The sequence below is a fragment of the Mus musculus genome, chromosome 3 (genome assembly GCF_000001635.26).
Source record: "Mus musculus strain C57BL/6J chromosome 3, GRCm38.p6 C57BL/6J".
Lineage (NCBI taxonomy): Eukaryota > Metazoa > Chordata > Mammalia > Rodentia > Muridae > Mus > Mus musculus.
The window spans coordinates 64489412-64516446 of NC_000069.6; the positions used below are offsets into that span (position 1 = coordinate 64489412).

The window sequence follows — 27035 nt, forward strand, 5'->3', positions numbered from 1 at the left end:
TATATCCGGCTCCTGTCAGCAAGCACTTGTTGGCATCCAAAATAGTGTCTGTGTTTGGTGACTTTATATGAGATTGATGCCCAAGTAAAACAGTTTCAGGATGGCATTTCCTTCATTCTCTGTTCCACACTTTGTCTCTTCATCTATTCCCATGGATATTTTTCCCTGTTCTAAGAAGGACAGAAGTTTCCACAATTTGGTCTTCCTTCTTCTTGAGCTTCATGTGGCCTGTGAATTGTATCATGGGTATTACAAAATTCTGGGCTAATATACACATATCAATGAGCACATACCACGGGTGTTCTTTCGTGATTGGGTAATCTCACTGAGAATAATATTTTCTTGTTCCATCCATTTGCCTCAGGATTTCATAAATTCATTGTTTTTAATAGCTGAGTAGTACTCCATAATGTAAATGCACAATTTCTGTATCCATTTTTCTGTTGATGGAATCTGGGTTTTTTACAAGCTTCTGGCTATTATATATAAGGCTGCTACTATCATAAAGGAGGATGTGTCCTTATTATATGTTGTATCATTTTCGGGATATATGCAGAGGAGTGGTATTGCTGGGTCCTCAGGTAGTATATGGCCAAATTTCTGAGGAACTGTTAAACTGATTTCCAGAATGGTTATACCAGCTTGCAATCTCACCAGCAATGGAGGAGTGTTACTCTTTCTCCACATCCTCACCAGCATCTGCTGTCACTTGAGTTTTTTATCTTAGCCATTCTGACTGGTATGACGTGGAATCTCAGAGTTATTTTGACTTGCATTTCTCTGATGACTAAGGATGTTGGACATTTCTTTAGGTGTGTCTCACCACTTGGTATTCCTCAGTTGAGAATTTTTTTTTTAGTTCTATAACCAATTTTAATAGGGTTATTTGGTTCTCCAGAGTCTAACTTGTTGAGTACTTTGTATGAATTGGATATTAGCCCTCTAACAGATGTGGAGTTGGTAAACATCTTTTCCCAATCTGTTGGTTGCAGTTTTGTCCTATTGACACTGTCCTTTGCCTTAAAATTGCTTTGCAATTTTACAAGGTCTCACTTGTCAATTCTTGATCTTAGAGCATAAGCTATTGGTGTTCTGTCAGGAAATTTCCCCCTGTGCCAATGTGCTTAAGTCTCTTCCCCACTTTCTTTTCTATTTTTTTAGTTATGCCCTCTACTTTAAAATCTCAATGATATGCTTTCTAATTTAAATCATAAGTGATACTCCATTCAATGCAGAGTGATATGTCACAGAACAAGATATCATTCACCATGTTAAACTTACATAAACACAACCACAACCAATATTACACTACAACAACAGAAGCTACTTCAGATTAAACATAAAAGGGAAGATTGAGCCAGGATATCATCTAAGGTGACATCCTTGCATGTCACATGGATCTTAAAGCTCTACTCATCCAGAACAGTGGACACTGTAGTGCTGTTAAGCTCACTGCTCACAGAAGCTGAGGTCAGCTGGATGCTCCTGTCAACAGTGGGGACTCTTCCACCAACAGTTTCATCAGTGTTCCTCTTTGGCCTCAGCAAGATAATGAAGCACTTGGGAAGAAATACACAGCCTAACAAGCCATAGCTGGATGCCAAAATGGCAAATATTTCCACAGCCACTTTGAATTTGCCTTTGGTGCTCAAGTAAGCAGGGACAAAAGAGATCCAGACAATGAAAAAAACCAGAATTCCAAAAGTGATACATTTCCCTTCATAATAGTTATCTGGCAGCTGGCGAGCCACAAAGGTTGTAAGAAAACACAGCAGAGCCAGGAGAACATCAAACCCAAATATGGAGCACAGAAACTCTATAGAACCTTCACTGCATTCAAAGATGATCTTTACATTTTGAATTTCAATGTTCTTGAACATCTTTGGAGGCTCCAACACCAAGTACACTGCACATACACAAATCTCCGCTAAAACACAGATCAGTACAATTAATTTTCGAAAAATGGGATGCATAGATATAAGGCGGGTTTTGGATATGGAAATTCTGTAGGCAAAAAAGAGTGAAATAGTTTTTCCAAGAATGGAAGACAGACAAAGGCAAAAGCCCAGTGCCAGCGTGATCTGGCGGGCCATGCAGGACCAGTTGCATGGCTTGCCTATGAACAGCATGGATGACAGCACTGTGATTCCCAGAGACATCTGAATGAGGAAGCTTAGCTCTCGGTCATTGGCTTTCACCAATGGAGTGTGTCTGTGGACTACGTACACAGCAGTGACTGCCAAGACCACAAGTGCCCCAAAGATGGACAGGATGACAAGAGTGAACCCCAGTGCCTCTTCGTAAGCGAGGAATTCCACAAGCTTTGGCACACACTTGCTCTTCTCTGCATTGGACCAGTCATCTTCACCGCATGGATCACATTCTCTTTGTCCTATTGACAAAAAACAGAGACTCACTCTGACTCCTGGTCTTGACATCTCTGTGTACAATTCTGTGTGGAGTCTTGGGGAGCTGGTCCAAGGGAGTTGTGTAGTTTACACTGTGCTTGTTTTCCATCCCAGACCATTTTCTTATATTTTACACAATTACTATCTGTCAAATGAAAAGCTAATCTTTGGTTCTTCAACCAAAAGTCAAATGGAAATATAAATAAACCTTGTCCAACACTGGACACAAAACCAAGCCTGCTTAAGTCACCTCCAGAGATGAGCAACTGAGCAGGCTCTCATAGGAGTTCTTTCTGCAGCAAGTGAGCAAAGCATGTGCTTTTAGTACTTAGAACCTTAAGACAATTGGTGACTTTTCTCCAACTTCAATAGGTGCTGAATATGACCAAAAAAGCAAGTAATTTGAAGATTTTATGAATGTATTTGTATTTCACATTTTATTTATTTTCTTTGGTGTTTCTTTACAAACTTTAAAGTGGTAGATCTTGTCTTGTATCAGAAGTGAAAACTAATATTTTCCTTTGGTCAAACTGCACTGTGTTAAATTGTATTGGTTTCTTGAGTTTTGTTATAGGCTGCTTATATCTTTTTATAAAGACTTATAAGAAGCTCCCTGACCCCCCTTGGTTAATTTAACCATATTACTACCAATGCAAAAGTCCCTATCATTACCTGGTTTCTCTGACACATATCCATCAGCACATGGAATACAAGCAAAGCAGCATAGGGGTTGTCCAGGTCGAATCCCCTTTCGGGTCCCTGGAGCACACAGTTTTGTGCAGACTGAATCTGGAAGCTAACAAAGACAATATTAGAATTATACACTCTGGGCAGTGGTGGCACACATCTTTAATCCCAGCACTTGGGAGTCAGAGGCAGGCAGATTTCTGAGTTCATGGCCAGCCTGTTTACAGAAAGAGTTTCAGGATAGGCAGGGCTACACAGAGAAACCCTATCTTGACCACCCCCCCCACTCCAAAAAAAGCAAAAAACAAGAAAATAATTAAACAAAGCAAAAAGGAATTACATCCAGCTTTTCAGTGGTGACTCTAAATGGCAAAGGTATCTGGATGTGTGTACTCAGCAAAACTTTCAATCACCATAAATATAGAAAACAAAATATTCCGTGACAAAGTAAATTGTATACAGGATATCTCTTTAAATTAAACCCTATAACAGGTACTAGGAGGAAATCTCCAACCTAAGGAGATTAAATATACCGATGAAAACACTGGAAATAAATACTATTGTATTGACAAAATCAAAATAAGGGAAACACACACACAAATACAAACACACGTACACTCATTTTCACACAACCACCACCACAATCAAAATAACAGGAATTAACAACAATTTGCCATTAATGTCTCTCAATATCAATGGACTCAATTTTCCAATAAAAAAGATACCGGTTAAGAGAATTGATGTTAAAACAGGATCCATTCTTCTACTGCATACAAGAAACATACCCCATCATCAACAATAGGCATTACTTCATAGTAAAGTGTTGGGAAAAGATTTTTCTACTCAAACGGATCCACAGAGAAATCTGATATAGTGATTCTAATAAAACCAGATACACTGACTGAATCTTATAGAAGAGAAAGTTGGGGAAAACCTTGAACACATGAGTACAGGGGAAATTTTCCTGAACAGAACATCAAAAGTTTATGCTATAAGATCAAGAATTGACAAATGGGACCTCATAAAATTGCAAAGTTTCTGTAAGACAAAGGACACTGTCAATAGGACAAAACTACAACCAAAGGACTGGAAAAAGATCTTTACCAATCCTGCATCTGGTAGAGGGCTAATATCCAATATATACAAAGAATTCAACAAGTTAGACTCCAGAGAACCACATAACCCTATTAAAATGGGGTAGAGAGCTAAAGAGAGCATTCTCAACTGAGCAAACTTGAATGGTCAAGAAGCACCTAAAGAAATATTCAACATCCTTAGTCATCAGGGAAATGCAAATCAAAATGACACTAGGATTCCACCTTATACCTGTCAGAATGGCTAAGATCAAAAACTCAGGTGGCAGCAGGTGCTGGGAGAATGTGAAAAAAGGGGAACTCTCCTCCATTGCAGGAGAGATTGCAAGCTGGTACAACCATTCTGGAAATCAGTTTGGTGGTTCCTCAGAAAATTGAGCATTGTACTACCTGAGGAACAAGGTATACAACTCCTCGGCATATACCCAGAAGATCCTCCAACATGTAGTCAGGACACATGCTCCACTATTTTTCTATCTTTTTTTTCATTATTTTTTTAAATTAGGTATTTTCTTCATTTACATTTCCAATGCTATCCCAAAAGTCCCCCAAGTCCCCCCCACTCCCCTCCCCCTTCTTGGCCCTGGCATTCCCCTGTACTGAGGCATATAAAGTTTGTAAGACCAATAGGCCTCTCTTTCCACTGATGGCTGACTAAGCCATCTTCTGATACATATGCAGCTAAAGACAGGAGCTCCGGGGTAATTGTTAGTTCATATTGTTGTTCCACCTATAGGGTTTCAGACCCCTTTAGCTCCTTGGGTACTTTCTCTAGCTCCTCTATTGGGAGCCCTGTGAACCATCCAATAGCTGACTGTGAGCATCCACTTCTGTGTCAATTAAAACTTGAGTAGAGATCTAAACAGAGAGTTCTCAAAAGAGGAATCTCAAATGTCAATAACCACTTAAATGTTTGACTTCTTTAGCCATCATGAACTGCAAATCAAAATGACTTTGAGATTTCATCTTACACTTTTATAATGGATAAGGTCACAACCACAAGTGACAGCTCATGTTGGCAATGATGTGGAGCAAAGGGAATGTTCCTCCATTGCTGGTAAGAGTGAAAATTTGAACAGCCACATTGAAAATCAATATGGCAGTTTCCAAGAAAGTTGGAAAACAACCTACCTGAAGAGTCAGCTGTAACACTCCTGAGCATGTACCTAAAGGACACTTCATTATACCACAAGGACACTTGCTCAATTATGTTCATAGTAGCGTAATCATAATAGCACGAAGCTACAAACAACCTACAAGTCCCTCTACTATAAAATGTATAAAAATGTGGCACATTTACATAATGTATTACTCGGCTGTTAAAAACAAGTATATTATGAAAATTAGAGGCAAATAGATAGAACTAGAAAAAAATCGAGTGTTGTAACCCTGACCCAGAAATCAAACATCACGTGTACTTATGAGGGGGCATTAGCTGTACAGTAAATGATAACCCTATTACTATCCACATACCCAGAGAGACTAAGTAACAAGGAGAGCACAAGGGAGGGAGGATGCATGGATCTCTCTGGGAAGGAGAAATAAAATAGACATCCTGGGTGCAGGATGGTGTGAAAAATAGGAACAGGAGGAAACAAATGGGGGAGGATGGAGAGAGAGAATTCTGAGACAGCTAACTGGAATTGGAAATCATCTAGGGGACAAGCTAGTAACCCAGTGTAATGGAAACTCCCAGGAATATAAGAGAATGATTCTAGCTAAGGCTCCTAGCAGTGGAGGATGTGAAGCCTTAAATGGCTATTTCCTTTAACCAAGCAATTGAAGGGATTAGGTACCAACACAGCCACATAATATTTCAACTACAAAATTTGTCCTGCCTTCAAGATGCACTGGGTTAAAAGTTACTCAGAAATTTTGGGAGTAGCCATATATATTAAAATTTTAGCAAAATATTTTAGTAAAGCATGGATTCTTTAAATTATAACTAGAACAAAGAACAACATGAAAAACATATGGTACACTAAGGAAATTCATTTGGAATATGAAAAAAATTTTAGTTTTGCATTTATTTAGTGCCCGAAAAAATAGAGTTTTCTGTCTACATATAAACAAAATATGTCAGACCAACTAACCCTTGAAGATTCAGTGTTCCAAAACAACGATGAGTTCTTTGGAAGAACAAGTTCATATTTTGTAGAATTAAATATGTATTCTCCAACCTTGACAAAGGTGATTTCTCCAGCATCACCCATGTGCCAATTGAGGATATCATAATACCCACTGTCTACATCTCCATTGCCATTAAGTTCTATTTCTGCTCCATCATGGGTAGTAATTTTCAGTTTCTTAAAGTAAGGCAATAGCTAATAAGGAAGAGGAAGAAAAAATTAAATGAAGATCTCATTAATAATATCACATTATTATTTTAATATCATGACAAAATACTAAATTATGGCAACATAATAAGTAGCATTATAGACATACTGGGTTAAATAATTTGTACAATCTAAGTTTACATATTTTCTGTAACTTTTGACAGTGGACAATCTCAATTTACATTTTCCCCTATTTATTTATTTATTTATTTATTTATTTATTTATTTATTCATTCATTCACTCATTCATTCATTCGTTCACTTATACCACAATGTCAGCCCCTGTCTATTTCCAGTTCCCTGTTAATGCTGCTCCACCCTGACTCACCCTCCCCTTTTTCTCTGAGAAGGGGGAGTCTCCAACTCCTTTGGAAATCATACCTGGTACATCAATTTACTGTGCAACCTCTCTCACTGAGGACAAACAAGGGAGCCCAGTTAAGGGAATGGGATACACAGGCAGGCAACAGATTCAGGGACAGCCCTTACTCAAGTTGTTGGGGTACCAGCATGAAGACTAGGCTGTACATCTGATAAATATGTGCAGGTATTGGGGCAGGCTAAATCCAGCCCATGCTTGCTCTTTGGTCGGTGGTTAAGTCCCTGGGAACATCCAAGGTTTTAGATTGGTTGACTCTTGGTCTTCCTGTGGAGACTCTATCTCTTTTCAGTCACTCAGTCTATCTTCCAACTTTTCTACAAGATTCTTGAACTCCATCTATTGTTTGTGTGTCTCTGGGTCTGTTTTTATTAGTTGTTGGGTGGAGTCTTTCTGAGGAAAGTTGACACAGTAACAGAGTATTAGTAGTGTCAGGTATTGGTTCTTGTGTGTTGGATGGGTTTCAATTTGAGCAAGGCATTGGTCGATTATTCCCTCAGTCTCTGCTCCATCTTTTTCCTGCACTTCTTGTAGGCAGTACACATTTTAGGTGAAAAGTTTTGTGGGTAGCTTGTTGTGCTTATCCCTGTACTGTGAGTCCTGTCTGACTATAGGTGGTAGCCACTTTGGGTTCTATATTTCCCACACTTCTAGGAGTCTAAAGTCAATTCCATGGACTTCTTGAGGCCTCCTTCTTTAAATATAAAAAATAGAGAGAATACAATCAAACAAGGGAAAGAAATGAATAAAACTGTTCAAGACCTGAAAGTAGAAACAGAAACAACTAAGAAAACAAAATCTGAAACAATTCTGGAGGTGGAAAACCTAGGAATGAAAACAGGAAGTAGACAGGAGCATTGCCAACAGAATACAGAGATGCAATGGAGAATCTCAGGTGTAGAAGATACCATAAAAGAAATTGATTCATTGGTCAAAGAAAATGCTAACACTAAACTGTTTTTAAAATAAAACATCCAGGAAATTTGGGACATTAATTTACTTTTGACATATACTCATATTGTATGTTTTTCTTAGCATAGTATAAGTTTATACTAAGGATTATCAGTAGAATAACTCCTTATCAAGAAACAGGAGATGTTTATATTTTCATTTGTCTCACCCACTTTCCCTGTGTAAGGATAGAGATGTTGACAACTATTTCCTTCTTTTGAAGACCTCAGTATAGTAGAAAGACTGGACAATCAAATGCTAAAACGTAAATTCAACAAGTTTATGTTGCTGCTCTGTCACAGTTTCCTCCCATATTCAAACAGTTCATCCTTTCTGGAAAGACCATCAAGTAGTAATGTAAGTATTTCAAGTTAGCTTTAGGAAGTCCCTGAAACTGAGCAGATTTACTAGATAATGCCCTGCCAGAGTAAGCAAGGAAAGTTGAGAGTGCTTCTCAGAATGTGTTAAAAGTGCAAAGAAGAATCAGACAAGACAAGGTGCAAAGAAGACTCTTGAGGCCAATCTGTCTGCTGGGGGGAAGGAGAAATCAGCTGAGTTTCCAGGAAGTTATTTACACCAACTTAGGAAGGATTCTCCTTAGAGCTACCTGAAGGTCATGTTCCCAGTTCCCAGTGTTTGGGAGATTTTACCCAGCTTAAGTGTACTTGGTGTTGCATCTCCTGCTGGTGTTTCTGCTTCTGTAACTAACCCTCACCAATATTCCTTTATGTAACCACTATACAATTATTGATTTACTGAGTTCATTTTTCATGCTGTTTGAATGTGGTATGTTTAGGGATCCCTATCTAGGGTGAAGGAGATGAGTCTGTTGCATCTACACAGGTAAATTTTTGTCACATCACAGTTGTTATTGTAGAAAGATGTTTAAAAAGGGCATAGTGGAGGCAATGGGTGACTTACTTAGGAAACTAGAAATTCTTCATTTCTCAGTATCTTATTTAGGATTTTACTGTGGTGAAGAGTCACCATTTTGAAGCAGCCTTATAAAGAACAATGTGTAGTTGGGGATGTTTACAGGTTTTGAAGTTTAGTCCATTAGAATCAAGGCAGGAAGCATGGCAGTGTCTGTGCAGGCATGGTTCTGGGTGAGCTGAGAGTTCTACGTATTCACCCAAAGGAAATCAGGAACAGGCCAGCTCCCACTTGGCTAGAAGGAGGTTCTCATATACCACCCCTACATTAAGACAATTTCTCCAACAATGTGACACCTGCTCCCAAAAGATCATACCACCTAATAATTCTACTTCATGGACCCAACCATAAACAACCCACCACACTCAGAGACAGTCCACTTTAGCTCAACTTTTAGCATTACCAGGAGATTTCCTTGAGAGTATGCCTCTGCATTCTAAGCTTCCACTGTGCAGAAATGGCCAAGCCCAGTGGTATAATTGTTCATGGAATTGACATTAAATTTCTAGGATCAGAGACATTGAGAAGAATCCTTTATTCTCAATGAGAAAACAAACTTTGTCTAACTCATTCCTCACCTAATTAACTTTAGATAGGTAAGAGGATGTTTTCTTTAGCATAAAGGAAATATATTACACAGGGCATATCCTTGATCTTCATCTGCACTACATGCTGCACTTGGATATCTCAACCAAAGGACCTAGTGTGGTCACAATCACTCCATAGATCAGCAAGACTGTATTGTTCTTCCTAATATTTGTCATAGGGATTAAGGCTATGCTGTAAAAGAATTTACTAAGTGAATATATTAAGATAGTATTTTAGTCACCATTTATCCCTGGGGTTACTTTGTGTAACCCGGCCTCTTGTTTTTCTTCTAACGATTTTCCTGTCTATTCTTCTCTATTATAATGAAATGTATGTCAGAAATCATGAAAACTTAAATTTTATGCTAAGTCCATGAAATGTTCTCCCCACTCCTTATTAAGAGTCAAGCAAATAAATGGTCAAAACTTCTACAGTTTGTCTGTTTCATAGATAGGCCTTCCTAAAGTTTCACTTGCTTGAAAGTTTTAGATGATAGGACACATTTTTCTAACATCTCAAGAATTTAGAAATGCCAGGTGAGTATTGGGCATGACCCTAATCCCATAGATTGATACAAGGTACACAGCATAAATTTGCCTCAGGAGGAGAAGAAGGGGAAGGAACAGGCAAAGTAATATAAAAAGAAGACAAAAAAGGAGGGTAATTTAGAAATGTTCAAGTAAGTAACAGAATTTGAAAAGATTTCTAGCCTATCGGTACGATAAGCTTGAAACATAAGTAAAGGCTGTGTATTTATTTTGAGTTCTGTTAAACAAATGCTTTACATTGATAAATTTACCAGGCTTATCTGTTTATATGTTATTCTTCAATGTAAGGAGTTAATTTTTTTATTGTGTTGACATAGGTGTTATATGAAGAACAACAACCATTGATGTGGACAGTGACTAACTTTAATCTTGATAATATGTAGTCCCTACCCCACCTTTGAAACCTTTACACCTGCAATAATTGCTTCTTTTTGAAAATTTAAATTTAACATTTTAGTGTTCATCTATAGGACCATTTTAGTGTTTAGCTATAGGATCATTGTTGAGTATTCAAAAGTGTTCTTTATCATGACAGAAACATTCAAAGGACTTCTAGGGAAAATTATATCTTTGACAACTAAACAGTGTTTAATTTATCATTTCTAGGCAATAATGAGTTTCCATATCAGTCCTGGGTATCAAGTGTTGTCATCTAAAATATCAAAAAAGTGCTATAAATATCTGAGAGATTTCTCCAACCTTAATTGTGTCCTTTTTAAATATTTCATATCAGGGTTCAAATGATATAATTACCTTTCAGGTGTAGGTATTAGAACTTTCTTAGTACCCGCGAACATATCTGTCCTAGTTCTGTCCTGTTTCTATGATAAATACCTTGACCAAAAGCAATCTGGGGGAAGAAAGAGTTGTTTGGTTTACACTTCAAGGTCATAGACCACCGTTGATGGAAATCAGGCTAAGAATCGATAGGTGTAACCACAGAGAATTTCTGCTTACTAATCTATCACAATAAATCTCTCAAAATAAATATGATGAGCTATCTTTCTTATAAAGTCAAGTCACATCTGCCTAGAGAAGGTGGTACATGAAGAAGATTAAGCCCTCTCACATCAATCATGATCAATGACAAGCTCTTACAGACATAAGGCAATGTGATCTAGGAAATGCTTCAATTGAGATTTCCTCTTTCCAGGTGATTCTAGGTTGGATAAAGTTGCTAATAAAACTCTAATTAGCATCCTTAGCATTCAGACCTTGCATCATTTCTAAGTTCCATGTTAGTGACTGGAAACAGCATATTTTACATAAATAGCTGACTTTAAATCTCGACCAGAGAAAGTACAGAATGAAGCTGCATTGTTGAGATGTTTCAAAATAGGTAGTCCTTAGAAACAACAGAGAGAAATTCCGTAAAAAGGACCTTGCCCCTACTCAAAATGCCTTATAATACTTAGGAAGTTTTGGGGAGGTAAATAAATAAATAAATAATGGATTAACACCCATAGAAGAAAAAAAAATGTTCCTGGATTCTATCTTGATAGCCAGAATTAGTAGAGGAAAAGTAGAAGTTCAGATAACATGTGACTGGAATGAGAAAATGGCAAAAGAATCATTTTTCAAAAAGCAAAGGTATCATATGTATTTAGCACAAGATTAATTTTCAATGGTCACAAAAATTGGAGGGGCAAAGGATAATGAAAGCAAGATAGTTTAACAGCTACACAATATTGTCTAGAAGGATAATTGCTGTTTACATTTTGATTTGAGTTTATAGAGAAGGCTTTACCCTGTATCTCTAGTGGGCCTGGAACTCACAATGTAGCTGAAGTTAGCTATGAATCCCTGGCAATAATGTCTCAGCTAGGAAGAAGTCATGAGTCACACGAGTGGTGGCAAAGAGTGGGTAGAGGCATGAGTGACTACCACAAGGTAATTATTAGTACTGTAGGGAAATATAATACTTTCTGATGACAAAAATGATGGCATTACTTAACAGTAATAATGAAAGGTAATTATATCATTTGACCCCTGATATGAAATATTTAAAAAGGACACAATTAAGGTTGGAGAAATTGCTCAGATATTTATAGCACTTTTTTTTTGTAGATGACAAGACTTGATACCCAGGACTGATACGGAAACTCATTATTGCCTAGAACTACAGTTTCAGAGGATTTAATGCCCTTTTCTGATCTCCATTGGCATCAGGCATGCATGTGGCCCAAGTAAGTAATTGTAGACAAAACATTTACATGCATAAAAGAAATTACATCTAGAAAGAGACACAACATCATCGCCAAATAATGTATATGCATAGTTTAGTCATAATAAATAATTAGATAAACCTAAATCAAAAATCAGTCTAAAAATACTGTAGGAAGAGACCATTGATTAGGAATATTTGCTGCTCTTGCAGAGAATTCAGGTTTGATTCCAAATGCCCAAGGTGGTGCTTCCCAACCATCTACAAGTATCATCCAGGGGATCTGAGCTCCCTCTTTAGATCACTGTTGGTATATTCATACTTACGGTGCACAAAAATGCACAAAAGGAATCACTAACGAATATTAAGTAAGATAAAATCAAAAGAAAATAAAACTTTAAAAGAAAGTATCAAGGATAAGAAGACACTAAAAAAAATAGTAAATAAAACATGTTGTCAGAATGTGTGGTAAGGTGGCAGGGTAACAGAATGAGGAATGTTACCTGCATTACTAAGAAGAGCCAGCACTGAGTGTTGTGTGGGTCAATACCTTGGTCTTGCAAACTTTATATGCCCCAATACAGGGGAACACCAGGGCCAAGAAGTGGGAGTGAGTGGGTAGGGGAGAAGGGCAGGGGTAGGGTATAGGGGACTTTTGGGATAGCATTTAAAATGTAAATGTAGAAAATAGCTAATTAATTTTTTTTAAAAGACAGAAAGAAAGAAAGAAAGAAAGAAAGAAAGAAAGAAAGAGAGAGAGGGGGGGACAGAGGAAGGAAGGAAGGAAGGAAGGAAGAAAGGAAGAGAGAGAGAGAGAGAGAGAGAGAGAGAGAGACAGAGAGACAGAGAGAGAAAGAGAGAGGGGGACAGAGGAAGGAAGGAAGGAAGGAAGGAAGGAAGGAAGGAAGGAAGGAAGAAAGGAAGGAAGGAAGAGAGAAAGAGAGAGAAAGAGAGAGGGGGATAGAGGAAGGAAGGAAGGAAGGAAGAGAGAGAGAGAGAAAGAGAGAGAGAGAGAGAGAGAGAAAGAGAGAGGGGGACAGAGGAAGGAAGGAAGGAAAGAAGAGAGAGAGAGAGAGAGAGAGAGAGAGAGAGAGAGAGAGAGAAAGGAAGGAAGGAAGGAAGGAAGGAAGGAAGGAAGAAAGAAAGAAAGAAAGAAAGAAAGAAAGAAAGAAAGAAAGAAAGAAAGAAAGAAAGGAAGGAAGGAAGGAAGGAAGAAAGAAAATTAAGTTGTAATGCAAGGTTCCCAGCCAATGTGGCCTCTGGTATGACAGGTTGTCATGTAAGTGTAAATAGATAATGATATACAGGGAAGAAGTGACACATTAGTGATGCTAAGTGAACAGGGCTGACAGGACCAAGGCAGGGATTCTTAAGTTTTATATTTCTTATAAGAGGGAGGTATGAACAGAAACAATCAGGAAATTGTGGATGAGAATATTCTTGGAAAGACCACTCAGGCTACAGAGCAACAACATGAATCCTTTGACTGCAGATCAACGACAGGCACAGTGGATGTGAATGTCCCAGAAAACCATTATAATCTTTACCCCCTGACATCCATACTTTTGTGTGACTCCTACTATATTGTATGAAGAAATCACCCTCTAGTCTTTCTTTCAAGATAAATATGAATAATTGTTAAGACAAAACTTAACTCTGATTTATGTTTGGATATTTATAATGCAATACAGTGCTTAAGTATAATTTCTAGTATGGGATATAAATGTGATAAATATGTAATATATGTAATATCAAATGAAATTTAATAAATTTAAAAATTAAAAAACTTCTGGAGTTTAAGGGAAATTATATATAATATCCAGGACTTATCCTAAGCTGGAGGGACTTACAAATCTTTTCCTAACATGAATATGATGTATATGAAACACAAATAGTTACTTAGATAACAAGTTGCATATTGGATATGGGAAACAGACCCCGGGAAGTAACTAGAGTCACTACTCATGATTAACTCTTAGATACTTTTAGGTTTCATATCTGTGAAGAAAAAAAAGCATATTTTGTAAAAGGCATTATTTTTTCTTTTGTGAGATTTCTTATTATTGACAACAAACCTAGTGATTTGGTAAAAAAAAAAAAATGGGAATGTAAAGTGAACAATCAAGTCATCCAGACAAATTTTGATGTTCTAAAATCATATGGAAGCAAATCAGCAATTTCAAAGGTATGTAAATGTCAGCAAACCTTGGTTTTACCCCATGCTCTATAATAGGGTCAAATAACGTACCTCTTTGGGCTCAAAGTCAGGTATATGTGAACATGCTGTATTATTCCTCTGTTCTTCCAATAAGTCACAATTGCTTAAATGATCCAGGGCATGAGCCATAAGATACACAGCTTGTCTGACATTGTTTGTGATTCTTAGCTGAGATGTATCCAGATAGGTGTTTTTCAGATCTTCCAGTTTCTCCTCTCCAGTGCAGAGCTGATCAGACATGTCATACAGTCTGTCTTCTTTACCAGTCATATTCACTCTGTGGTCCACATTGTAAGGCACACTGTTGTTGGGCCAGGTACAGTTAAAAGCAGTTTGCCAGAATTCAATGGTCAAGACATCATTTGGATCCTTGCTAGGGTGTACATCATAAAGGAATTCTTTTAGTCCTGGTATAACACTTCTCGGTATTGCAAATCCAATAGTTCCACCAAAATAGGGAAAGTACTCAGGCTTTGCAATGAGAGCTGAGGTAATCCAGGCTTCGCTGGCTATCCATGTCCTGTGAGTTATGTTATGATGAATCACTTCCAGCACAAATGGGCTGAGGTCAATGTCAGAAGTATATAGAACAATGACTTTGGCACTGGAACTCTTTATTGCCTTAACAGCTTTTTGCATTCTCTCATTGGAGTAGACTTTTGGAATGGTTTCAGAGAAAGCAACACAGAGGTTGGCAGTCTCCATTTTTTCCCTAAAGGATTTTACTCCATATTTTCCATAATCATCCTCAGATGCAATAGCACCTACCCAGACCCAACCAAAGTGTATGATGAGAGTCACCATGGCCTCAATCTGGATCTTATCACTGGGTATTGAGCGATAAAATGATGGAAACTGGAATTTGTCACTAAGAATTGCGCTGGATGAAGTATAGCCTACCTAAAATCAAAAAATATTTTTAGTTACTAGGAAACAGGAACCAACTTTTAAAATATATCTTCAGAATATTGAAAGGACCTGACCAGTCCTTTCTGTAGACAATGACTTTCTTTCTTTCTTTTTTTTTTAATATTTTTTATTAGGTATTTTCTTCAATTACATTTCCAATGCTATCCCAAAAGTCCCCCATACCCTCCCCCACACATCCCTACCCAACCACTTCCACTTCTTGGCCCTGGCGTTCCTCTGTACTGGGGCATATAAAGTTTGCATGTCCAATGGGCCTGTCTTTCCACTGATGGCTGACTAGGCCATCTTTTGATACATATGCAGCTAGAGTCAAGAGCTCCGGGGTACTGGTTAGTAAATAATGTTGTTGCACCTATAGGGTTGCAGAAACCTTTAGCTCCTTGGATACGTTCTCTATCTCCTCCATTGGGGGCCCTGTGATACATGCAATAGCTGACTGTGAGCATCCACTTCTGTGTTTGCTAGGTCCCAGTATAGTCTCACAAGAGACAGCTATATTCTACTGGTGTTTCGACTTGTTGGATCAGGGATGCCATCTGTTAAGATGACATTCAATAACACTAATTTTCATGGGTAAGGCCATAACAGTGTCTGGAAAGAAACTGATACTTTCCTTCACCATCCTGGACATTTTTGACTCCCCTGAGTCAGGATATCCAGTCTCTTCATCAGCTTTAGCATCTCATGTGCACAGATGATGGACTTAGTCCAAGTCTCAATCTCCTCAGTAGCATGAATTTGCCTCTTATGTGCTCTACTGGTCTCACCTCTACTCCCTTATTCCTACTCTGCTCTTTCTTCTCTTAGTTTCCTCCTGTCAGGACTCCTGAGTATGTATGTCCTAAAACTTGACTTGAGAGAGAAGATAGACTGGATTACTGCAACCAGAAGCCTAAACATTATTCTCCTACAAGGTTACCAGAAAAGTACTTAGGCAGATAAATGAGAAGCAAGACTTCCTCTCCTGCTCAGTAGACATGTTTTATACTTAGCATTTAGGGAGGCCTAGGCATGGAGATAAGGTGAGCATGTATTACTGACATTCTTTCTGTCTCTTTGCTGTAGTGTATCCTCTATTTACTAACTTGCCTCCCCATAAAACATGTTACTCTCTCTCCCATCCAATCTCATGTACTAAGACTTGACTTCCAGTGTCATGGTCCATAACTCTTTAGCTATTACCCATCTATGAATACTGCATTATTTCTGGGTTATATTTTCCTCTCTCCCCTTTCCTGTTCTTATTCCACTGGCTAATATTTATATTCTCCTTTCTGATCACACAAACAGCAGAATCATGGAAGGAATTCCTTTAATAAGAAATTATATCAGATTTCTGAGATTTGGCCAATTATTTGTCATATAAAATCTTGTTAATTTTACTTCTTGAGTCTTTCGTTACACCACAAGAAAATTAAAATAATGATGTTATATTTTTGGTTTTTAATATAAAGGCATTAAACAGAAGATTTAAGAAATTTTCCAAATTTACTAAAAACTATGGGAAAATGTATCTAGAAATTCTAGGCTGTGCTTCAGTTCATTAGAGTTTACTGGAAGACAGAGCTCATAGCAGGTATCATTTGGATGAGGCACATGAAACCCATCACTAACATTTATGCCAACTCACCTAACTTTAAGTTAAATACTGTGTTGGGCTGGGGCTATGGGTCATTAATGCAGCATTTGTCTACAAAAAAACAAGTTCTTGAATTTTATCTCATGTATCACAAGGGAAAAGGAAAGAAAGCGAGAGAGTGAAAGAATGAATGAAAGAGAAAAGAAGAAAGAGAAGTTGAGAAGAGAGAGTAGAGGATGGAGGAAGGAGAGGTGAGTGAAATACTGCCATTAAGTCAATATCACCAATAATCTTTTCATCATTCAAATCAATACATCCTGACCCTTTAATGACACTGCCTTTGAAGTAATTCTAGATTCCTTTATGTTCCTAATAATTCTTGCTTTGCAATTACTTTTTCTTGTATTGAAATATGCTACTCTCTTTAGGTTTAAAATAACCTATTAAGTTAGCTAATGTGAAATCCCAATCTCATTTAAGCATGTCAGTGTGATGATTTTGCTCATGACTCACAAGCATCAACAGAGACCCAGAGAAAAACCTGTGCTTTATTCCAGCCACCAGTCAACCACCAAGTATTTATGGATGACTTTACATTGTTCTACACAGTGCATGAAGCACAGTGACTACTGAGATGTTAATATCCTCATTACTACAGCACCAGTAATCAATACAAGCAGAATGCATGAATACTAGATCACAAGTCAGTGTAAATAGGCCATAGTGTGCACTGTTTGAGTTTGGTGGAGCAAAGTAACTGGGAGAACCTGGCCCTGTTTCATGTTATCTCTGTAGGTCAATTCATCCTCTCTGGACCACACTGCTATTTGCAATAATTTCTACATGCTGTTTGTATCTTCTCTCTACTTTTTTCTATTCCTTCTGTCCTTCCTTCCTTCCTTCCTTCCTTCCTTCCTTCCTTCCTTCCTTCCTTCCTTCCTCCCTCCCTCCCTCCCTTCCTTCCTTCCTTTTTATTTTCCTTTTTTTTCTGTTTGACACAGGATTTCTGTGTGTAATAGCTCTGACTGTCTTGGAACTAACATTGTATACCAGGCTTACCTAAAAAGCCACAGAGATTCACCTGCCTCTTCTTCCAAAGTTCTGTAACTAAAGGCCCGTGCCACCCCTCCTGGCACAGCATTTGTAAATTTTTCGAAATACATATCACAGTATTCCAAGTTACCTGAGGCATGTAATACAACCCGAAAATTCTTGCAGCAGTAACTGACAAGGATGAGCCTCCTGATCCAATGATTCCTACGAGATATTTTCCCGTGCTGTTTCTATAATTGGGTTTCTTTTCTTCCTGTCCTGTAAGAAGTGTCATAGCAGTCTCCATTGCTTTGGAGACAGAGAAACAGGTGTCGAAGATCTGGTAGCCCAGAGTGTGGTTGGGCAAAATGTCCTTCCTCTCATTAATCTCCTTGATGGTGTGGATCATGGTTTTCATCCAGCGGAAACCCCGGAAATTAAACCTGGAAAGGAAAAGCATCTGTGAGCCAGTGGCCACTAAGGGGGTTAGGAAAACTGGAAGCTTTTTAGGGAAGATGCTTCAGTTAAGGGAGTGATTAGAGCATTTGCTTAAGCAGCAGCCGGTACCTCAGTTTTCTGTATGTGTCAAATTTACAAATGACAGTACAAGATTCAAATAGTAGTCATATCCAGCCTTTATCTGTGTCTGGATTACATTTTCTTAACCTATATATCTCTTATATGCTACAATATTTTGAAATTTCTGGTTATTTCTTTTCAAAATTGATCTTCTAGTCATACTCCTCTTCACTAAATGCACCTGAGCATCCCTTAGAGCAGGCTTTCTCACTTAACTGTTTGTCCCTAGGGACATGATTGTTCTCTCATTCTTGGCTTATTTTCCACAGAATGTTTATTATGACAATAAAAGAACTTTAATATATTAAATACTTATGGCAGATGCCATTACAGTCAGCATGTAAATTTCTGTATCCTATGTTTCAACTACCCCAAGCATCTTACTTTTGAGAGAACTTTAACTGGTTTTCTTCTTGCTGTTCTCATGATAAAACATAAATATTAGCCTCTTATTTTTTCTGTATTCATTAAAAATGGGCATATTTCCTCTGTAGTCCATCACCATATTGTTTTCAAGACTTTCTAAAGAAACAACACCAAAACCTCTTCTTTGTGTCCTCTTTTCCTCCTGAATTCTAACCATACTTTAACAAAAATTGTGAAAAACAGTTTTTTAAATAACTGTTCTATTGATATCCTCTGTATCTAGCTATACTACTTAATTTTATACCATCAGTTTAACAAGTACTTTAAATTCTAGACCTAAATGTAACTATCTTCATTCACAGTTTGGAATTTCCCTTCTTGTCTGTGTGGGTGCACATTCTGTTATGTGTGGAGAAGAGATACTAATGACAAGTCCTCAGTCTCTCTCCACCTTATTGTCTGAGACAGGGTTCCTCATTGATCCTGGATCTTGACTTGGCTACTCCAGTCTGCCAGGAAGTCCTACTGGTCTTCCAGTCTCTGCTATTCTATACTATGTACACAGTCATAATTTTTTCCAAAATGACCCAAAATTGGATATAAAAAATAAAAATAAAATGCTTGATGATGGTAATGGAATTTGTGGGATATTGTTTTGTTTTCTTTTAATTTCTGGCATTCTATTCACATATAAACTCCCCACACTTTTTTCTCTGTATATATAAGATACATATATTAACAGACATCTATTCTATCCCAATTTTGTTTTTCTCACAAAAAACTGCTGAATGTGAGTATTAGGTATTCCATTTTTTTTCCGGTATGACATCTTGCAGGAAGCAGCAGTAGGGAAAGAAGTTTCCCTGCAGGTCAGAATCCTGTTGTGAAAATTTTCTCAGAAACAAAGCAGAGCTCCCAGACTGCACACTTGAACTTGAGCTTGTAACAATTAAGAGTGAAGCTGCAGCACCTGTGCTTCTCAAACCTCAGTGTTCACACACACCAACAGAGGTCTTCTGAACATGTAGATTCTCTTCTGCAGATGTGGTATGCAAGCCCAGGTTCTATATTTCTAACAAGCTTTTAGATTCTGCTGCTGGTGGTCAGCAGAGAACACTTTTAGGAGTAACTTTCTGAGAACCAATCACAGAAAACCTCTCCCTCTATAAACTTTGACAAAGTCAGATAAAGCCAGATTTGAAGAACTTAAACTGGAATACAGGTCCCATGATAACCAGTCCTTTCAGGCCACCCAGATTAATGTGAAGGAAGAAAAATGATTTCTCAATGACTTACCCTTCACACATGGCTGATTCGAATTCCAGTTCCGTGTCAGAGTTATTTATTGGGATGGTTCTAGTATGAATAGGAAATAGTCCTCCAATAATCATAGAATGGTTTTCTGCTTCTACATATCCAGTCAAATTAAACTTGCGCAGCAACCTGCATGTATCAATGTAACTTTGAGCATGTACTCCAACCCATAAAAATACAGTTAATCCCAGAATCAAGCACTTGTTTCTGCTAGTCATGCTTATGTGGTGAGCTTGAGGGTAATGGAAGTGTTGAAGTGACACAGGTTTGAAGGAAGCACCTTGATGGAGTGTAGAAGTGTGTATGAGTCTAACCCAGTGATCCGTTTGCTACTCCTGACTAAATAATTTCATGTTGTAGACACAGATATCACAATCAGTTGCAATTTATGGATCTGGAATAGGAGCTGAACAGTCATCTGAGTAGAGACACCTGGATATTCTGTATACTTTGCATTGATGAATAATGACAGAAGCATGGGGTTCAGTTTGAAAGTTATTTTAAGTTGTAGAAACTATCCTCTCTTGTTTGCCATTGTCAAGATTATCAAGTGTTACTTCAGCCAACTCTGCAGTCTTCTTTACTCCAGGAAGAGTAAAGGTATCACGGTTCTCCAAAATATCAAAAGAAGCAATGGCAGGCCAGGCTTTGTCTTCCAGGCACAGAAACTACTGAATGAGAAACTGTAAGAACTGGAACAGAAGACAACGCCTAAAATCCGTGTTCTGCCATTTTTAATAGAATATTGGTAAGATGGTCATACAGTATCTGTGCCACATTAACCTCTCAATGGCTAACTACCATAGAAAATTCTTGTATATTCCCAGGACTTTGTGCATGCCAGGCAGGCACTCCACTATGGAGCAATATCTCCAGCCATTTCTGCTCCCTTGCTTGCTAGGCCTCAGAGACAAATTTCTTGTTTCCAAATTAATTTATCATGATTCCAAGTCTCTCAGTCGTCCCCCATTGCTCATTCTCAAACATTGCCCTTCCCATCCTTAGAATAAAGTTCATAGAATGTAGTCAGAATAAAATTCAGCACAAGTTTCTGGATCATGGAAAATGTGTGCAGCAGTTGATAACATGGTTTTGCTTCCATGAACATTTTAAGGAACCAGTAGATATCTAAAACAACATTGCTGTATAAGTTTTACTTATTACATTAAAATTCATAACAAAGTAGAAACACTGTTAAGGGTATTTGGAATCAGCAATAATCTTGTCACCCGTGTTTCTGTATTCATTTCCAGTTACAATCAATGTTCCCACAACACACTAGAGTGCTCTCTCTTGTGTAAGTTTTAACTTTTTCATATTTCTCTATATTGTCTAATTGAACATGAGAACATGGTTTCTATTCTCTAACAAATAAATATATACTACTGAAAGAAATCCCCTCTCAATTAAAAAAATTCTTTCATGAGTACTCTTCTAACTTAACTCCCAATGTGCATATTTTTTTTACATGATATGGTTAGAATCACCAGTCACCCCAGCTATACCTCACTATGATGCACATTGACAAACTTTACCTCAACCTCATTGTAAGATTCCTAAGCTGTTGGTTAACCACTGTCCATCTCCCACTGACTCCAAAGAAAAGATTTATTTTCTAACTCACTAGTGAACTAGGAGTCCAAGCTCACTTCCCCACAACTGGCTCTACATTTCTAAGTCACCCTGCAGTGACACTCCTGCCTTGAACAAGTGCTATTGGTATACCATGTCTCTACAGAGTCTTCATTTTCCAAAGTGTGTGTGCCTTATATAATATCTGTTATATTTTCAAAGTGTTGCTGACCAGTCTCAATGAACAATCTAGTTCTCGGGGGCTCTCTCCCCACATGCACTTCAGAGATTAGCTTCATCTAATAAAATGTCTCCCTGGTTAGAGACCACTCCTCAGTGCTAATAATAGGAAAATCCCTACTGAGCTTCTGAGTTTAGTCCACAACTATCCAGAGTACCTTGTAATCATGTTTCACTCAAACTTGTCCTCCCTTTCTTCCCAGATGGCAGCTGTTTTAGGATAATTACTATTTGGTTGCCAAGGATACCTCTTGGCAAATGTTTATCACCCACAGTGATTTGTCCTAATCCTCACAGGAAATGGTATTGTAGAGAATATAAAAATTTTAAGACATATTAATTTAAGTTATATTGTTATTTTAAAATCAGTTAATTATACTTTAAAATGGTATCTTCATGACTTAATCTTTGTCACAACATAAGTTATACTAAGTTTGAGAAGGCTTGTGATTTGTGTAGCATCATTTGGTATCCAGTTTGGGACCCTTCAGAATACTGGGCTATTGTTATCAGGGGGAAAGTGATTTCATCTTCTAAATGCCATAGAGGTCAACAAAGATGAAGCAAAGGTGACAAAAGTCTTCCACTGTACTCTCACTGGGAGGGATCTTGTGAAATGCACATCTATGGGAGCTCAATGCCTTATTTCCAAGCACACCACCTCAGGCGACTGATTTGGTTATCTTTTCATAAATGAGTAGACATCTGTTCTCAGGGAGAATGCAAGTGAGAATCGGGACACAAAAGCCTGTGTTCTTTTTTAATCCCATATAAAGAAAGGATATGAATGAAATCTGGGAGCTTACATTCTAGCACTAGTCTCTTCACTAGTTGGATTTTTCTTCCTTTCTTTGGGGCCCTGCTCTCCCTTTTTTTACTCTGAGTGCCTTAAATTCTCTGGTTGTGGGTGCATATATTCCAGAGTCAACTAAATGCCATACCCACACGAATGCTGCCAGAGTTAGCAGAGGGAAACTTGTGTGATTGCCTATCAAGGTGAAATTGTTTCTCTCAAAGTATTTTGAACTTAGGTTTAAGAATCCCTGTCTCAGGGAAATGATGCCATATGGGTGTTGATACAAGTAACCACAGTGTTTAATTGTAGTGGACACAAACAGTCTCCTGGGTCTGAGATGTGACTGTAGGTTCCTCCATTGTCCCTTGCTGTGTTTCATCCTTGTAGATCTCTAAGGACCCTGGCAATAGTCAGGCTGTCCTCTAGGAATAGGGACAGATTCTGTCCAGACATGTATTTGCCTTTAAGCAAGGAGAACACCTGAGTTCACCATACTCTCCTTGTCCTAGTCAGGGTTTCTATTCCTGCACAAACATTATGACCAAGAAGCAAGTTGGGGAAGAAAGGGTTGATTCAGCTTACATTTCCACATTGCTGTTGATCACCAAAGGAAGTCAGGACTGGAACTCAAGCAGGTCAGGAAGCAGAAGCTGATGCAGAGGTCATGGAGGGATGTCACTTACTTGCTTCCTTCTCTTGGCTTGCTCAGCTTGATTTCATATAGAACCCAAGACTACCAGCCCAAGGATAGTACCACATACAATGAGCCCTCCAGTATTGATCACTAACTGAGAAAAAGCCTTACAGCTGGATCTCATAGAGGCATTTTCTCAAATGAAGCTCCTTTCTCTGTGATAACTCCAACCTGTGTCAAGTTCACACACAAAACCAGCCAGTACACTCCTCAACACAGATAAAGAATATTCCAAGGTTGTTTCATTTTAGGGAAACTGCATGACACACAGGCATACTGCTTATATTCTCTGTTGGGTATTCTGAGAAGACAGAGATTCATATCCACTATTGGGAACACACAGGGGATCACAGGCTTTGGGTAGACACAGCTTATCAGATGTTACAAACCTATTACATTTCCCAACATCTTTATTTAGGCTTTTGAACAGTTTGAATCCCAGTTACTGTTTGCCATGACAGTATATGCATGGACACAGTAATCATCATCTTTTTCTACGCAGAGCTCTCTGAACCAGTGGTAAATCAACACTGTAATTAGTTTCATGTTTCCCAGGTGCTCTTTTTATTTATAAAGACGTTGAGATCAGGTTTCCTTATGCTCTAAGTCACTCCATATTCTGGAAAACAATTTTTTTCAGACCTTGTTTTGCCTCATGGTACTTCCTTTTAGTGGAAGCCTTTACTTTTATTTTACAGTGGAACATGACTGTGTGCTTGGGTCAATGTTGCAAGAAAAGAGGTTATGCCATTGGTTTGTTTGGAAATATAGGTAACATGAATTTACTCTTTAGAAATTCACTTCCTTGGGACAGTGCGTCTTGCAACACTGGGAGGCAAAACAGGCCTTGGGGGGAAAATAACAGTACACAGGGTGAATGTCATACTTTAGACATCATGTTTAGGACTTAAAGTGAAAGAGACTCTTCCTTTTAAAGCAAGGGAGGAGCTTCATTACAGGAAATACTTTCAGTAAAAGAATGATGGCCATCATAGACAGGTGTATGCTGGGGAATTTTTGCCACCTTGACAAAAACTATTGACACCCGGGAGGGGGGAATAACAATCAAGAAATTGCCTCCATCAGATTGTCTTTGGCAATATCTTGATATTTATTTGATATAGGAGAACCCAGCCTACCATGAAAGAAGACAGTCATATACAAGTGGGTGTGGAACAATTGAATTGGTAGCTGAGTAATTCAGGGAGAACAAACCAGTAAGGGGCATTCCCCATGGTCTCTGATTTATTCTGTATCTTTTTTTTTAAATTACATATTTTCTTCAATTACATTTTCAATGCTATCCCCAAAGTCCCCCACCCTTTCCCCCCCCACCACTCCCCTACCCACCCATTCCCATTTTTTGGCCCTGGTGTTCCTCTGTACTGGGGCATATAACCTTTTCCTGACCAATGGGCCTCTCTTTCCAGTGATGGCTGACTAGGTCATCTTTTGATACATATGCAGCTAGAGTCAAGAGCTCTGGGGTACTGGTTAGTTCATAATGTTGTTCCGATAGGGTTGCAGATCTCTTTAGCTCCTTGGATACTTTCTCTAGCTCCTCCATTGGGGGCCCTGTGATCCATCCAATAGTTGACTGTGAGCATCCACTTCTGTGTTTGCTAGGCCCCGGCCTAGTCTCACAAGGGAGAGCTATATCACCGTCCTTGCAACAAAGGCTTGCTAGTGTATGCTATGGTGTCATCGCTTGGAGGCTAATTATGGGATGGATCTCTGGATATGGCAGTCTCTAGATGGACCATCCTTTTGTCTCAGCTCCAAACTTTGTCTCTGTAACTCCTTCCATGGGTGATTGTTTCCAATTCTAAGAATGAAATATTGCTACATAGGCTTATCTCAGTGAAAACCTGTAACATGTAAGCCAAATAAACCTTTTTTTTTTTTCATTTGCCCTTTGTCATAGTGTTTACTACTACAATAAAAAAAATAAACTACAACAGGACAACAAGGGTATGGTGGAATGAATGTAGTCTTTGGATAAGTTTCAAGTGAATCCATCTTTCTTCCTTTTCAGCAGACACCCTCAACCTCTTCTCATAGCCCATTTCTGTTTCTTTGTTTTAAATGCCAATACCTAAATCATTCTTTTCCTGGAAATTCAGTACCCACTCCAAGTCTGAAAGTCAGATAAGTCATACATATATCATTGAGTATGAAAAAGTCAAGCTGGTGCCTCTCTAGAGCCTTTACTCCTACTGGTATTATAATGTACACTGCGTACTAAACAGGGGAAAGGGGGAAACACCAATCCAGTTTCAAAAACTTCTTTCTACATTGGTTACCTGCCTGCATGATATTCCAGTGCAACAGTGTCCCAAACATTTGGGAGTAACCATGCACTCCATGGTTGTTAGGGTCTATTCCATGAGGTAGAACCAATGCAGACACTGCTTGTGTGGTCAAGAACCTGAGAGTAGATAGGGGAAGACAAACTATTCTGTTAAAGGAAAGTTTGTAAAATGGTTTCTAGTTAGACTCTACTGTACGCATAGGTCAGTATCTGACTAAGAGAACCTTCCTCCTGAAAGTTCAAGGGAAATCAGACAATGATCCACAACTGGAAAATGTCTGGAAAGTGAGAGACTTGGGAACACTCAGTCCTAAGTGGGATGTTTTCATAAAATCTCTCCCCTTTGTGATATGGGAAGTATGTGAACTATAAGTCCAGAAAATTGTAGGAGCCAGTGGGGATGGAAGACACCAGGAAAAGAGTGCCTTGATCATTTTGGAAGGCACAGTTGTAACTTCACAAGTGTCTGTATAGAGAGTCACAGAGAGGGCTACTTCACAGCAGATAACCTAATTAAACAGGACTGGTTTGTGGTGGCTGATGCAGCCACTAAGTTAAACCAACTAATTGACTGCTCAAGCCTCTAACAAACAACTTATCTAGCACTTTGGCCTTAACTCTGTGAAGCCATTACACTAATGCTTTTCAGACCCAATTCAGAGTAAGTTGAAAGAAAGTAAATAGAAGGGTTTTTATAGTGGCAAACAGTAAGACAGTGATGAATGGCATAAGAACTAAAATTCTAGTATAGACCTAAAACCCCCCCAGAAATTCTAAAGTAGGGAATAAGTATAAATGTCTGAAGGAATTAATTGCTGATCATACTCTCTTCTAACATTTTCTTTCCTTTTTGTTTCTTTTCCTTTGGTTTGGTTTGATCTTTTGAGACAGGTTTTCTCTGTGTAGCCCAGGCTATCCAGGAACTCATTCTGCGGCTCAGGCTGACATTGAAAACTCTTCTCTCTCTCCTCTCTCTCTCTTCTCTCTCTCTCTCTCTCTCTCTCTCTCTCTCTCTCTCTCTCCTCTCTCTCTCCTTCTCTCTCTCTTCTCCCCTCTCTCTCTCCTCCCCTCTCTCTTCTCTCTCTCTCTCTCCTCTCTCTCCTCTCTCTCTCCTTCTCTCTCTCTCTCTCTCTCATGTGTGTGTGTGCGTGTGTCTGTCTGTCTCACTCTGTCTCTCTCTCTCCCTCTTTGTAATTTCGGGTTACAGTATACAAACTCACCAATATCCTCCCACTTCTGCTTTCTGAGTGTTGGAAATAAAGGTGACTTACCTTTTCCTTAAAAGATATTATGAAAATAATATGTAGCTTATTGCC

General features: G+C 38.5%; 1 protein-coding gene across 2 annotated transcripts; it reads right to left on the bottom strand.

Annotated features, from left to right (window-relative positions):
• Positions 1 to 1371: 1371 nt before the first annotated feature.
• Positions 1372 to 20198, bottom strand: Vmn2r5 (vomeronasal 2, receptor 5). Of its 2 annotated transcripts, XM_030252755.1 has the most exons (6): positions 20089 to 20198; positions 17999 to 18290; positions 14337 to 15206; positions 6283 to 6513; positions 3081 to 3204; positions 1372 to 2392 (listed from the first exon to the last, which is right to left on the bottom strand). In XM_030252755.1, the coding sequence occupies exons 1-6, from the start codon at positions 20181 to 20183 to the stop codon at positions 1410 to 1412; spliced, it is 2595 nt and encodes an 864-aa protein (XP_030108615.1). In that variant the 5' UTR covers positions 20184 to 20198; the 3' UTR covers positions 1372 to 1409. The 2 variants fall into 2 exon arrangements, with proteins under 2 accessions (XP_030108615.1, NP_001098088.1); NM_001104618.1 differs by lacking the exon at positions 20089 to 20198 and having other exon boundaries at positions 1410 to 2392; positions 17999 to 18274.
• Between the last annotated feature and the right edge of the window lie 6837 nt (positions 20199 to 27035).